General features: G+C 40.5%; 2 protein-coding genes across 2 annotated transcripts; one reads left to right on the forward strand and one right to left on the reverse strand.

The window, feature by feature from the left end:
* Positions 1-1,162: 1,162 nt before the first annotated feature.
* Positions 1,163-10,303, forward strand: lman2lb (lectin, mannose-binding 2-like b). Its single transcript, XM_041937347.1, has 8 exons — positions 1,163-1,367; positions 2,156-2,274; positions 2,852-2,969; positions 4,499-4,581; positions 5,012-5,173; positions 5,929-6,043; positions 6,316-6,432; positions 6,761-10,303. Exons 1-8 carry the CDS (start codon positions 1,163-1,165, stop codon positions 6,901-6,903), a joined length of 1,062 nt encoding a protein of 353 aa, XP_041793281.1. The 3' UTR covers positions 6,904-10,303.
* Positions 10,304-11,757: 1,454 nt separating this feature from the next.
* On the reverse strand, positions 11,758-13,671 carry LOC121606802 (ubiquinol-cytochrome-c reductase complex assembly factor 3). Its single transcript, XM_041937348.1, has 2 exons — positions 13,449-13,671; positions 11,758-12,099 (listed from the first exon to the last, which is right to left on the reverse strand). Exons 1-2 carry the CDS (start codon positions 13,563-13,565, stop codon positions 11,968-11,970), a joined length of 249 nt encoding a protein of 82 aa, XP_041793282.1. The 5' UTR covers positions 13,566-13,671; the 3' UTR covers positions 11,758-11,967.
* Between the last annotated feature and the right edge of the window lie 285 nt (positions 13,672-13,956).

Below are 13,956 nucleotides of genomic sequence, written 5' to 3' on the forward strand. Positions count from 1 at the left end.
CATCAAGCTAGTTAGAGTTATCAAGAGTACAGCAAGAAGGAAATCGGTTGTACCTTCAAAATAAAAGTGAAATGTTTTCAGTAGTAGTTTCTTGACAGTAAAACTTTTCAAGGGACTGAATTTGTATGACTCCCCTACATTTTATAGACAGCTAATTAAGCAAACATCTATACCATACAAGAGGACACTGAAATCGACATACAGGTCACCATCACTACAACAAAGCCAGGGACAGGCGGTCAGCTCCATCACCTGGGTGGCTTCCGCTTGCCCTACATTGTTTGCTGGCACTCAAGTTCAGAAGATAAAATCAGCATTTTGGAAGGCTTGAAAGTGGACAAGCTTGAAGGGGAGGCTTGCATTTCAATCAACATTTCTGAGCTAATGTTGTTTCAAGTGTCAATGAAACCAGGTTAAAATATGTAATCTGGACCATTTAAATACAATATTATAAGGGATTCCGGAAGTCTTGCCCATTTGTCATTATCATTTAAAAAGTTCCAGTATTACACATATTTGACAAATTTTCAGCCTGTACTACATTTCTGTTTAAGTTGAACAACGATATAGAATTCAACCTTGAAATGGGCTATAGCCTATTTTAAGAAAGGAAGACTAAAAGAGCAAGTATAGTTTAATATATGGGCATCGTTATATTTCTGCTCCATTACATTCCAGAGGGAAATGTTTTGTTTTTTACTTCACTACAAGATCATCTAAGAAAATATGATGAGCTGTTTAAGATGAAGCTACCAACAGCATTACATTTAAAGTGGTTAAAATTAGCTCCACCTACAACATTAAAATGCTCACTTAATGTTTGTGCATCAGTCATAATAAACAAATTACATAATTTTAAAGAGCCTAAAATAACATCCTGAATCAGTATTTTTTTCCTTGATTTTTAGGCTAATATCCCTGATGATGTGAACTAATTGCTTCAGTAAGTAGCACATGTTTTACCGCTGGTTGTACCGGAGTAAAAGTTATGAATACTTCCCACCACTGATCTTAAGAAAAAGCTATTTCCAAATGAACCGTTCCGTTCACGGTGGATTTAAACGCACTGTTTGCCAGAGAGGGTTTAATTTGGAAATATGTAACCGGAAGCATCTTTTTTCCTGCGCGTGCTTGAAACCACGTGACTTATGGGAGTGTAAAGATGGTTGCCACTGAGACCAAGTCAGAACTGGATCGATTGAGAAGTCTCTGGTTTTTATACCCAATGTTTTATTTCAAAAGCATCCGTGAATTAACATGCTTGTTTGTTGCCGTTTGTATTTTGACGAGCCAGTCGTTGGCAGACGACCAGGACTTTGCGGAGGAGTTTTTGAAGCGGGAATATTCTTTGGCAAAGCCATACCGGGGTAAGTTAAGTTTACCGTCAACTGGCGGATACGTTAACGGAACGTTAGCTAATAAATGTAATTGAGCTAAACTAAGTTGACATACCAATAGCAGTTCCTACTATCGTAAATGAGCATTTCGCTCAATTTAGCCTAAGATAATTCTTGGATAGTTAATCCTATATTTGCTTCTGAGTGTAATAATTAACTAAGAGGAACTCTGTACCCCTCAGGCACTTGTTACACATCTTAGCTCATATCACAGTACGGGAAATGATAGCTACTGTTAGCCCACAACAATTAGCCAGTAAGTAATGTTGATGAATCTTAGTTTACAACGTACATTTAACCCGCGAAATTATGCTAGCGGTCTATTCTCAGCGAGGACAAAGTTAGCTCCGACAAGTTCAGATAAATATATAGCTAAATTAAAGTCTCATCACTTTGTTTCATTCATGCTCCTTATACCCGTGAATAACGTTATTGAAATTACAGTATAATGGTAACCGCTATGATCCTTTACCACCATCAAGTTGTTAGGGACAGTTAAACGACTTTTTATTTTCTGTAGTGGATCACTGATATGCCGAATTTCCCATAATAAACTGATATGTAAACACAAAGGTCTTCAGCTGGAGTTTAGTTGATGTGCATTTGCCTCGGGTGAAATAAATTTAAACTCAGAGATTTAGACACTGTTTGCTCTGCTGCATTGTCCACTGACAGAAAGTTAGTTGGAAGAGTCCCTAAAAATGATAGCATATACTGCTGTGGATACTGTAACTAACAGTTATATTACTGTTTTGCAGGGTTGGGGTTCTCTAGTTCTTCACAGTGGGATCTGATGGGCACTGCCATGGTTACACCTGACCACGTGAGGCTGACCCCAGACCTGCAGAGCAGACAGGGAGCAGTATGGAGTCGAATTGTAAGTCTACTGTCAACAAGTGCAACACTCAACCACACTGCACACTACGTCATTAACAGACGTCCCACACCTTCATCTCTCACATCCTGCCACACTCTCAGAAAGTTACTCTGAAGTACATATTAACATTCCCACTTGATGATATGAAAATTACATGACACATCAGGGAAGTAAATGAACTGGTCCGACCTGTGGCTGTTTCGACATTCTCTCCAGCAACAAACCCACTGCATGACTGGAGGCAGAGACACAAGCAGGCAGCACTACAAGAGTGGATGTCAGAATAGCCTGCGGGCAACCTGTCACTATTATTTAAGTTGCCAGCTAGAGTTAGCTATTACTTGGTCTGTACTAGCACTGCGAACAGGTTGTTGATTTGAAAAAAGGAAAAAAAGTGATCCTATTTTGTATGCCTAGGGCTGTTTTTTTCTTATGCAGTGGTATCAAGTATAATTTTTTTTTATATATTGGTGTCAAATCGAAGTTGAAAATTCTTAAATTGTGACAACATTATATTACCAGTAGCTCGGCATTGCACAAGAATAACCTGTTTGTCTTCATTTGTGTTGATTTCTAGCCTCTGTTCTTGCGGGACTGGGAGCTCAAGGTGCACTTTAAAATCCACGGCCAAGGAAAGAAGAATTTTAATGGGGACGGTATGGCTATCTGGCTGACCAAAGATCGCATGCAGAATGGTAGGTAGAGACTGGACATGTCTCACGCAATGAAAAGGAACTAGATGCTACAAATTATTTAATGTAATGTGAAAAAAGAGGATCCCCAGTCTTCCTGGACCATATTTACAAAGCCTATCATTAAGAGCTCATCTTTATGCTTAGCGAAGTTTTTGAGATGAACAGTTCTTAAAGGAATAAGCCAGCATATTGTGAAACGTGCTTCTTCACTTCTTCACACAAGCAAGCACTCCCAGCTTCAACCCTAACTGCTCCTAAAATCTCAATATTTCAAGAACGGCTTATGTGAATCTTTTGAATCACAATTTTTGGTTCTAAAGCCTGTTCGGACTGGTTTAGTTTGAGTGGAGGTGGGGTCATTTTAATATTACCTGCACTTGTCCGGAGATCATATGTCTGTCATTTTTAGCCCCCTATTCCAACTGCCTACTGTTTTAAAGCAAGCTCTCTGGTCCTCCTGTAATTTAAGTCCAGTCCAGAGAAACACTTGACTTCACTTTGAAAGGTGTATCTCTTAAGTCACCTCCGCCATGGAGATTATGCTTTCTTTTCGGTGTGTTTGTCAACAGGATTATAAAAATTGCCTGCCCGATGTCTGTGAAACTTGGATGGAATGGAGTGTACCCAAATCACGAAATATTTTCCACTTTAATAAATTATAAGATCGGCACTCAGTAATAAAAAAAGTTCAATAGTGACAAAACACAGCCAACTGTAAAAATATGATGTCTCCATATCGCAATCCACATCGACAGGTACCACTAATTCTCTGGGGTAGTCAACACATGTAGTGACTCAAACTTCATACAGAATGCATTCATTATGGAGCACTCAGTCACAGTGATTTCCTGGGGGAACAGGTACAGCTGTATCATCTCCACAAGTGAAACAATGCTTTTTTTCCTCTAGGTGTGGCTATGAAAACACAAATACACACATATCATGTTACTAATTATGCTAATAAGGTTTTTCTATACGCAAATTGAAATCTGACAAAAGTAAGAATTTATTCCTTGTTCCTTGTAGCTGCCATGTTCATGATGTTATTTCAGTCTTGAGATTTTGATATTTGTACGCACAATGATTAAGTGTTAGGAATCCTACTGATAGATTTCGTTTTCTTGATTTCAGATTTAGCAGATCTGATTTAACGTGTAGTGAGCTACATGTGTCCCTCCACTGAAGTAGAGCTGAATTAACATTTAAAGAGACATTTAAGTAGCCTTTAATAGTGTATGTGTGTTTATACTTAAATTACAGCAAACGAATTGCTGTTAAATGCTACTAACATTAAATATAATACTAAGATAGCCTATAATGAAGATTACATGGTTTTCCTCCAGCATATGACATTTTCAGCTCCTGTACTTTGCCAGTGGCTAGAATGCTGTCCATGGCAGGGATTTTTGTAATATAAGACGAGGGGAAATATTTAAAAACTATTTGGAAAAAACTAAAAGTGCAACAAACAGCTGAGACATTCTGCGCTGTGTAATCTATGCCTGATGTACCTCACTCTTTCTTCACAGGCCCTGTGTTTGGAAACATGAACCAATTCACTGGACTTGGAATATTTGTGGACACCTACCCCAATGCAGACAAAACCCATGATGTGAGTCACAGTTGGAAGCGTCACGCCCTGCCCCCTGCCCAGAATTGATTGACTTCAGACAGTCCTGGCACACAATGTAAACTGTGCATGCATTTAATTTTTAGTATCAAAATGATCTATAAAGTTTGTCACGTTCCTCTTTCTGCAACCCTCTCGAGTGTGCAGAGGACGCAGCCTGGAACTCAGGTAGCAATCAGAAAGAGCAGTTTATTCCATGAGCTGAGAATGTTCACGCTTCATCATCACCAGTTCACCATCCCATGTTATCTCATGACATACATCTGTGTGATTCATCAGTGCTGCCCAATGTCAGATTGTGATTGCACAACAGAGTAATGGTGTATTTTGTGGATCAGCAAAATACAGCAAATGCGTCTGTGCTGTAGCCACAATGTTTTGTGTGTAACCCCTCCCCCCATCTTCTTCACAGAGGGCTTTCCCATATATCTCAGTGATGCTGGGGAATGGGACTCTGTCATATGACCATGATCGAGATGGACGGGCCACTGAGCTTGGAGGCTGTACGGCTCTGGTGCGCAACGCAATCTACGACACGTTTCTCCTTGTCAGATACTCCAAAAACAGACTCACGGTATGAAACCCTCTAATTATGTTGGAATTGATGCTGTATATTTGCAACCCCAATTCCAAAAATGTTGAGACGCTGTGTAAAACATGAATACAAACAGAATGCGGTTATTTACAAACAAGCTGTGTTTACCAGCATTGCTTTTACAGTGTTCCTGAGCCCGTTCAGTAATCTCCTTTATCCAATCATGTGTTCACAAAGTGGCGAAGCTCGCTCCATCCTCGCTTGTGAACCACTGAGCCTTTCCAGGATGCTCCTTTCATACCCAATCATGATACTATCACCTGTTACCAATCAGCCTGTTTACCTTGCCTGTTTACTTTAACTTGTTGCTCCTGTCCCAACTTGTTTGAAACGTGTTGCTGCATTAAATTCAGAATAAGCCTATATTTACAAAAATCTCTGAAGTTGCCGGGGCAGACATTAAATATATTGTCTCTGTACTGTTTTCAATTGAGTGTGTGTCAAAAGGGATTAGCAAATTATCGCATTCTGTTTGACTTGTTTAATACGGCGTCCCAACTCTTATGGAATCGGGGCTGTACTTGCTGGCTTCTGCATTATCGTTTGTTTTTAAATGTGACGTAAGGATTTAAGATCTGGGATGATGCTAATGATATTAAATGTTAAAGGATTTCCACTGATGGCTCTGAAATTATAGCTATGAAATAAAAAAAAAGAAAAGTGTTTATCAAGATAACTGATCATTAGTTTATCCTTCATCTGTGACTAATACTAACACTTCCTTCACCCTCCAGCTCATGGTGGACGTCGATGGTAAGCAGCAATGGAAAGATTGTGCCGACATCACAGGACTGCATCTACCTACAGGCTACTTCTTTGGTGCCTCCTCTGCCACTGGAGACCTGTCAGGTATGAAATCTCAAGAATCATCTGCAGGCTGCTTGATCACTGGGAACCTCTGTTCAATTAAATTCAGTGGAATGAAAGTTGAAGCTTATCTCTAGGAAAATTGGGTCGCAAGCACTACAGCAAAAGCAATTCCATTAAGTTGTCAGATAAGATGCAAAATCAGCTTTCCTCCCCAACACCACAGATGCTAAAATGACAGAAGAAGCAGCAAATGGGCATTGTGTGAATTCTCTCTTCAAGTGTTAATTACTGACGTATGCATGTTGCTCTAGATAACCATGACATCATCTCCATGAAGTTGTACCAGCTGGCAGTAGAGAGGACTGCTGAAGAGGAGGAAGAGGAAGAGGTCACCATCCCCAGGGTTGACAACATGGAACACTTCCAAGGTAGTCATCACTTCATGCCCAGAACATTGGATGAGTTTTAGAAGTTACAAATTAGGCTTTGTGTAAGCACAAATAATGATTAGATATTATGTGTATGAGGGTGCAGTAATAATAGATTTGCAAGTATGGTGCCCAATCACAGGGAGGGAATTAGCCTAGCCTTTTACGCTGTATATTGAAAGCAGCATTTATTAAATAATACTCCCCTGAAGACTTTAGACAGACTTTCCAGGACCACAGAAGACATTATGCAATTGTTTTATTCAGTGTGTGGTACTCTGAAGATTGGCAGTGTATGTCTGACAATGAATCTCTTTTTCCTCTGCAGTGGAAGTCCAGGAAGAAGGGATGAGCGGAGTCCAGTTCTTCTTCACCCTCCTTTTCTCCATCCTAGGCCTGGGTGTGCTGGCAGTGATCGGGCTGATCGTTTATGGACGCTGGAAGGAAAACAAACGCAAACGTTTCTATTGATCAGAGAACAATGGATGAGCGTATGTTTTCAGAATATGTGTTTCTTAATCAACATAGGACACAACAATGCAAAGACTGCCATAGCTTTACTGAACCATACAATCAAATTAACTCAATGAACAACCTCATGGGTCTGAAGCCCGGAGCTAAGAGAACATAAACAGCTGAGATGAACAGGTGAGGAGATCGTGAACAGGTGAGCCAGCTGTGAAATATTTTTTTTCTTTTTTGTTTGTGTCATGGAAGACAGATGAGATAAAACTTCTGTAGTAGAATGTTTTGTGTTAAGAATTGCTCATCTCAACCTAAAGCACAGCGCAGTGGGTCTGCAGTATCTGCACTAATCGAGACACTAGATTGAACAAGCTCACCCTGTGGTCACTTCTTACCTAACAGGACGACACAAACAAAAACTTCAGAATCAATCATAGATGCTGTGTGTAGTTTACTGACATCATGTTATTATCGGATCGTGGTCCTGAAGTTGAATGTGTAGATACCTCTTACTGCCACTTGGTGCTGCCACTGTGCAGCTTTAATCTGACCTGTAGCTGCTGTGAAGACCAATCAACCTGTGGATCACTGTAGACTTCTTCTTGCTGCACTGAATAAGTCAAATTGTTTTGAGCTCCCATGCATTTGAGAGCACTTTTAAGCCAGGCGAAGCACTTACATCAGCTTTAGTGGACTTACATGAGCTGCTTGCAAATGTATGATTGATGCATAGCATTGATACATTGCACTCTTCTGTTGTACGTCAAAGGAAGGATTACAAGTTAGCAGGACTGTTTGAAGTGCCTAGCTAGGACCAACAAAGACAGGCTCTAACTTTATGTTCCAGTCCTTTCTGCGGGTGTGAACTCCCCTTTTAGTTTTTTCTATTTGGCATCACAAGTTACTCAGCTTCATTTACTTTCTGAAGTTACTAAGCATTGTCAGTTATGATTGGTGGATGTAAAGGTTTATCCAAAATCTGTTTGGCCCTGTTGTGCACTGAATAGAATTTTTAGTTTTCATGTCAACAAAAACGTTTCTGTGGCACTGAATTTCACCAGACCCTTGCTCATAGATGCATCGTAATTACATCAATTTAACTCGTTTGTGATCACGCTGCTTTTCAACTTTCTTCTCCAGCAATGAACTGTGAAATTGAACAGCCATATACAGGATCATGACGTCAAATGTGCGTTTAAGTAAATTGAAGAGTATGTGAGTATGAAAACTGTTTGTTTAACCTGGAATATAACTGCTGCAATCATACAAGCTGGTGCCTTACCCCCCCCGTGTCCACCGGATGCAGCTGTGTCACACTCGACTGGCGACCAGTGCGTCTCACTCATTGCCCTCCACTATTTTTGTGCTTTCAGCCTATTTTTTCATGTCTCTGATGCATGAAATTCACTTTTGAATTGACATAAATGTCAATATTTAATGTGTATTGGCATTCACTAAAGAGTAACTTTCCACTACATCCATTTTTCAAAGGTAGTAAAGCACATCTTATTCTATTAATGTCTATAGATCCTAGTCCCGTTCTGTAGTTTTCATTACAACCAAAAAAGTGCTTCCTTTTTGAAGAGAAAAGCATTTGACCTACAAAAAAGTGAAAAGTGAAAAAAAAAAAAAAAAAAAATCAGTGAAAATCTCTAATGTACCCTGGGACGCTCCACCTCCGAACTATATAGCGTGTTCATGCCCACATATATACACAGCACATGAATATACACGTGAAAGATTGAGAGTGCAAATGAGAGTAGCAGTAGTACTATGAATCCACCTGAGTACGTAATTATTACAGTATTAGTATTACATGAAATTGTAAATAGTTGCAGTAACTGGTTTAGATAGGTGGAGACTTGGAGGAACACTGGAGAAACAATTTGATCGGGTGGAGTGAGGGTGTGTGTCACGGTTCCCATGCTTGTTTTTTTTAATTCAGTAAGTGGGTGTGTAGAAGCTATAACAGGGTGTCGCTCTTTAATGATGGAGAATCAACCGGTTTTCTTTCCTCAGCATGAGACAGCCACAGTGTCGTGTGAGGATATGCCACATGTCAAATGAGCCTCAAACAGTGGGAAACTGCATGTAAAACACAAAAATGTTTAAAACAAACAACTTCAAATATTATTGTCTAGCCAATATTGTCAGCTCAAGTGTGGACTCCTTAAAGACGCTCCACTTCAGACACATTTACAGTGGCCGTCTGACTTGCGAGAGAGCGGTGGCACCGCCGAAACTGACATTAACAGAATATTCTGATGTAGCATTGCACGGCTTTAACATTGTCAGACTCGTGATAGACAGTTAACGTTACCCACAATGCAACTTGACCGCTGATATTTTAGTCTGTTATGCTAGTAGTAGCAACTGTAGCCCTGAGCCACTCGCCTCAAGCAGAGGTGGGAAGTGAACTGCAGTCTTCTTAAGCTTTTTCAGACTTGTAGCCTTCATCCACAGCAGTTGCTGACTCAAGTGACATCACTTGACCTTCAATTAAGTTTTAGTTTTTTTGTTTTTTTCTTCCGTCAAAAAAATCTGCACTCTTGTAGAATGACCTGTATGTCCAGTTTGGTGGTATGCGTCTTTGCACTTACATTTGAAAGTAAAGTAATATGACATTATCGGTTGAGTCATACTGTATGATGATGCAAAGGCAGACCGGATCAGATGCAGGTATTTTAAGCTAAAAGTTCATCAGCACTTCTTTCAGTGTGCTTCCTGTCCACAGGCCACTCGTCTCTCAGATTTTGTATTTTTCTGTACAAAGCTCATGCTCACACCAGGGGAAGAAAGTCAAGAGGCCAAAACTGCACAACCCCTTATGGTGAAAAACTACTGTCAAGTTTGTCCTTCTCTGTGGAGAAGCATCAGGAGTGCTCAGTAAATGTATGGATGGATATTAAGGTCACACAACACAACCAAAAGGTTAAAACAGCACCATTTCCCAATTCAAGAATTAGCTAAATTCTTTTCACTTTTCCACGTTCACATTTTTGTTAGTGTGAACTATTGGGGAGATTTTCATTTGATTGTATTGTGTATTCTCTCTTATTTCCATTTCGGTTCTCAAAGCTGTTTGAAGCCTTATTGATCAGTAGTAGAACGGTCATGCTTCATTTTAGCTTTCCCAACAAAACCTGCTTGTTGAAGTTTTGTGGGCAGTCATTCTAAAAGGTTTACTGTTATTTGTCTTTTCTAATTGTGTGTTTAGATGCTTTTTGTTTTTTTCTCTTTACTTTTTGTCAGACTGTGTTGTAATCATTAACTTCACCTTGAGCCATCATTGGAGCAAACATCCCCGTAGTTAGTTATTTAAATAAAGTGTTAAGCCAGTTCAGTGAGGAGTGCATGTTCTTGTCATGCTCCTTTTATTTCAGTAAAAGTTTCTATGGTGACTTTGCTCACGGGGTACTGTCTTTTTGTCCTTATCTTCAAGTGGGGGGGTCAGATGATGAATAGAGATAAACAGAGCAGCTAAACAGTGCACAGTACAGTGGGCCCGTTATTATTTTAACAAAAAGTAATTCCCAGTGCTATCCATCATACTGTAGCAGTGTCACTGGATATTTACACTATGACATACAGGACCGTCCTGCTGTCAGTCGGCTCAGTGCTCGATCCTGCTCACCGCAGTCTGAGCATGATCTGTTAGCACTGTGGACTAATTACAGCAAGGGCAGACTAGGCAAGTGTCAGGAACCTGGAATCAGGTCGGTTGAGACAAAATCCTCGGGGCCCTTGGCCTTCAGGATTTTCTGTCTACAAGTGTATAAGGGAGGAGTAGGCCTACATGTGAATAAAAACTATAAATTTGTGCTTTAGCCAAACAAAATACTCAGTGAACCTCAATTAAGTTACACTAATTTAAAAGGAGTCTGCTGAAACTTCAACATGAAAAATCCCTGTGATAGTGGGCTGCCAAAGAGGGCATTTATAAAACAAAGCTGAAGATTCAGGTTTGGGACAAGCTCAAGACCTTGTGAACACTTGTTCCTCAGTGTATGCATGTGCATCGAAATGTGTACCAGACCCTGTCAGGAACTGCAAGGATGAGTGTTTCTTATTGGAAATGTCAAGGATTAAAAATGAACAAAGCAGTTAAGGGAAGAACAAATAATCAGAGATGGAGGGTTAACACCAAACAAACAGGTTGTGTGCAGGTTACTTGGCCCTCCCTTATTGTTACATGTGTTATAATGTGTCCTGTACTTCGGTTTATGATCTCATACCTGTAAAGGTCATGACATTCCCATCAGCCTCAGTTGATGCCTGAATAATGGCATCAATCCCACAACAAAGGAGACGCCCAGGTGAGAGTGTGATCTCTCTCCCAGTGTCTGAGCCAGGACACAAAGACAATAGAATTTAAGTAAAGAAACAGTCCAAGAGAACTGTTTACATATCTAACAGCTGATAGAAAGACATTATTTAGCACACGTTTTTCCCTTCTGGCCTTAGACGTCACAAGGGCTTCATTGTGTAATATATATTATGTTACAGGTATTTCCACATCATAAAGAGCTTTGATATCAGAACTGAGGAATCATAAAGCAGGTACCTCCTGTTTTCCTTTGCAGAATGTGGAGCTGAAATGAATCCCAACAATCATTATGGTTCTTTAGTAAAATGATAATAGAATAGTAAAAACAGCCATAAGGACTGCTTTGAGTCACAGTGAAATGCTTCCTGCAAATTCTGTTGCTCAGCACTTCCTCCATGTTGACCAGTTGTCTTAAAAAAAGGCTTTTCTTCTGCAGAACATATGACTCATGTCACACAACTCTAATGCTCAGATAAACTGTAATTTCTTGCTCCGAGCTGCAACTTCATAGAAAAGCTTTAAGAGTGAAAATATGTGGTTGTGTGAAGAGTTTTAATAAACTTAACATAAAACTTAAACATTGGTTTGTTGTCACATATAATATTACAGACAAACATTACAGATTTCTATTAGAAAACAACCTTCGTGTAAGAGAATGTAATGTCCATCTTTGTTCTGGACCAGCATGCCAGCAGCATTCGACACATGGAGGCTCTGCAGACAGGTCGCAGAGCTGGGACTGTTCACTTCCCAAATCGTCCGAGTCCTCTTGCAACATTCTCGTTGGTTTCAGCAGCCTCCTTGAGGGCCTGCATCACCAGAGCGTTCCTCCTCCTCGTCTCTTCCATTCTCACTGGGTTCGATTCAGGCAGATTCTGATGGGCAAACAATCAATAACCAACATACGCGAGGTGAGGAAAAGCAGTAAGAGTTAGTAGATTAATAGCTTTCATTACTACTGTATTTCATGTTCTGTTGTGTTATTATAAGAATGGCTACATCCCACTTGTACCAAGAGCGTCATGGTGCTTCAGGACTCAGAGATTGTATGCAGTCTATGAGCAGAGCTGAATTTCAGTCATGTCTCAAGTCCTGGACATGACTTGGTGCTCAAAAAGCTAATTTTCTTCTGTTTTTTCTAGTCCATTAGTTCTTAGCATTCAAACTACAATGGCACAAAATCAAATCAAATCCTGCTTTTTAATGGGGACAGCATTTAATGTCCATGTGTATCCACAAATCAAAGCAGCTGCATGTATCAAATAGTTCAGTGAGAGCAATCAAAACGAAGGCGCATTTGTTCAAAAAGGCTCTTGAGTTTTCGTCCATTTGGAACACTGTAGGGTTTCTATAGATCACTGCTCCTGGGTTTGCCCTGAACACATCTCTGCCCAGTCATATTAAAACCAGGATCAGCGCTGATCCCAAATGAGACTAATGTTTCAGCAAGAAGGTCAGACAGCAGAGTGCATGGGGATCACACCTGGAACCGTTTTACCTGTCACCTGTTAAACACAGCTGACAGGTAGGTCACTGCAATGTCGAACAGTCCTTTCCGCAGTTAAGATAATTTAGCATCACGCTGTAGGAACAGTCACACAAAAACATTTTATTCAATTTTTCCTGTTCCTCACTTGTTGGAAGAAGTCATATGATGCTCGTTTTCAGGTTCAAACCCCCCAAAAGTGCATTAATGTCTCGATGCACATAATTAACTAATGTAAAACTGTCATTTTACCTGATGTAGCCTATTTTTTATTTACTTATATAGTTTCATCGGACTAGTTTTTTGTATTGATTTTGTTTTTTGACTGGTGTTTTATTTTGTTTTGTTGTTCTTCTGCTACATTTCTTCCGTTTTCTCCCATGTTTATATCTATGATCTTTTTCTCTGTAGATCAGGTAAATGTATAAAACAACAACGGAAATGTCACGTGACCACCGGGGGTGTGCTTCAGTGCGACTCAGAGGAAACGTCCGGACGGACAGGAGCGGTGTGACGGTCCGGCGTGCAACACGCTACACTGTTTTAGCATCATTCATTTCTGAAGAAAACAGAGACCTATTTGTAGCAATAAAGCCACTCAACGCCAGCTTCTCCAAATAAAAATACACCTACTCAAACTGGGACTACAGTTACACAACGCAGCACACAAACAGACACTTGACCAGTCTTCGTTCAGTCTCTGTAAGCACTTAGCTGCTCTGCATTCAGCAGAATCACCTTGATGATCTCTCTCTGCCTCTCTTCTCCTGGAGCTATCAAAGACCACATCCCGTAGCCGAGCCCCAGCATAGCAACCATCGCGGAGGAGGCCAGGAAGGACCGGAGGGCGCTCATCCTGGGAGGGTGAAGGCCTCACGGTACCTGTCTGCTTCACTGCCGGATAACTCGCATACAGAGTCCGACCTGCTGTGTTTGGTAACGTCGGACACAGCAGCAGCAGCAGTGCTCGCCGGGATATTTGTCTTCTTCTTCTGTGCTTTTCTTTGTGTTTGGTGGCAGCTCGGAAACCATTTGAATACCGCCACCTGCTGTATGGGAGTGTGTACAGTCACGACAATAAAGAAAGTCCAGTGCACTGCAGAGTGCACTGAGGAACGTGGACCTCACCGACAGAGCTAACAATGGTGGAGAAGAACTCAGTCTGTAGCAAGACCACATTGTAAAACAACCTTTAGCTTCAATTCCTCAGCAGAATATTTTATTGCAGTGCTTAATAGGGTACATT

Source organism: Chelmon rostratus, chromosome 5 (genome assembly GCF_017976325.1).
Source record: "Chelmon rostratus isolate fCheRos1 chromosome 5, fCheRos1.pri, whole genome shotgun sequence".
NCBI classification, from domain to species: Eukaryota; Metazoa; Chordata; class Actinopteri; order Chaetodontiformes; family Chaetodontidae; genus Chelmon; species Chelmon rostratus.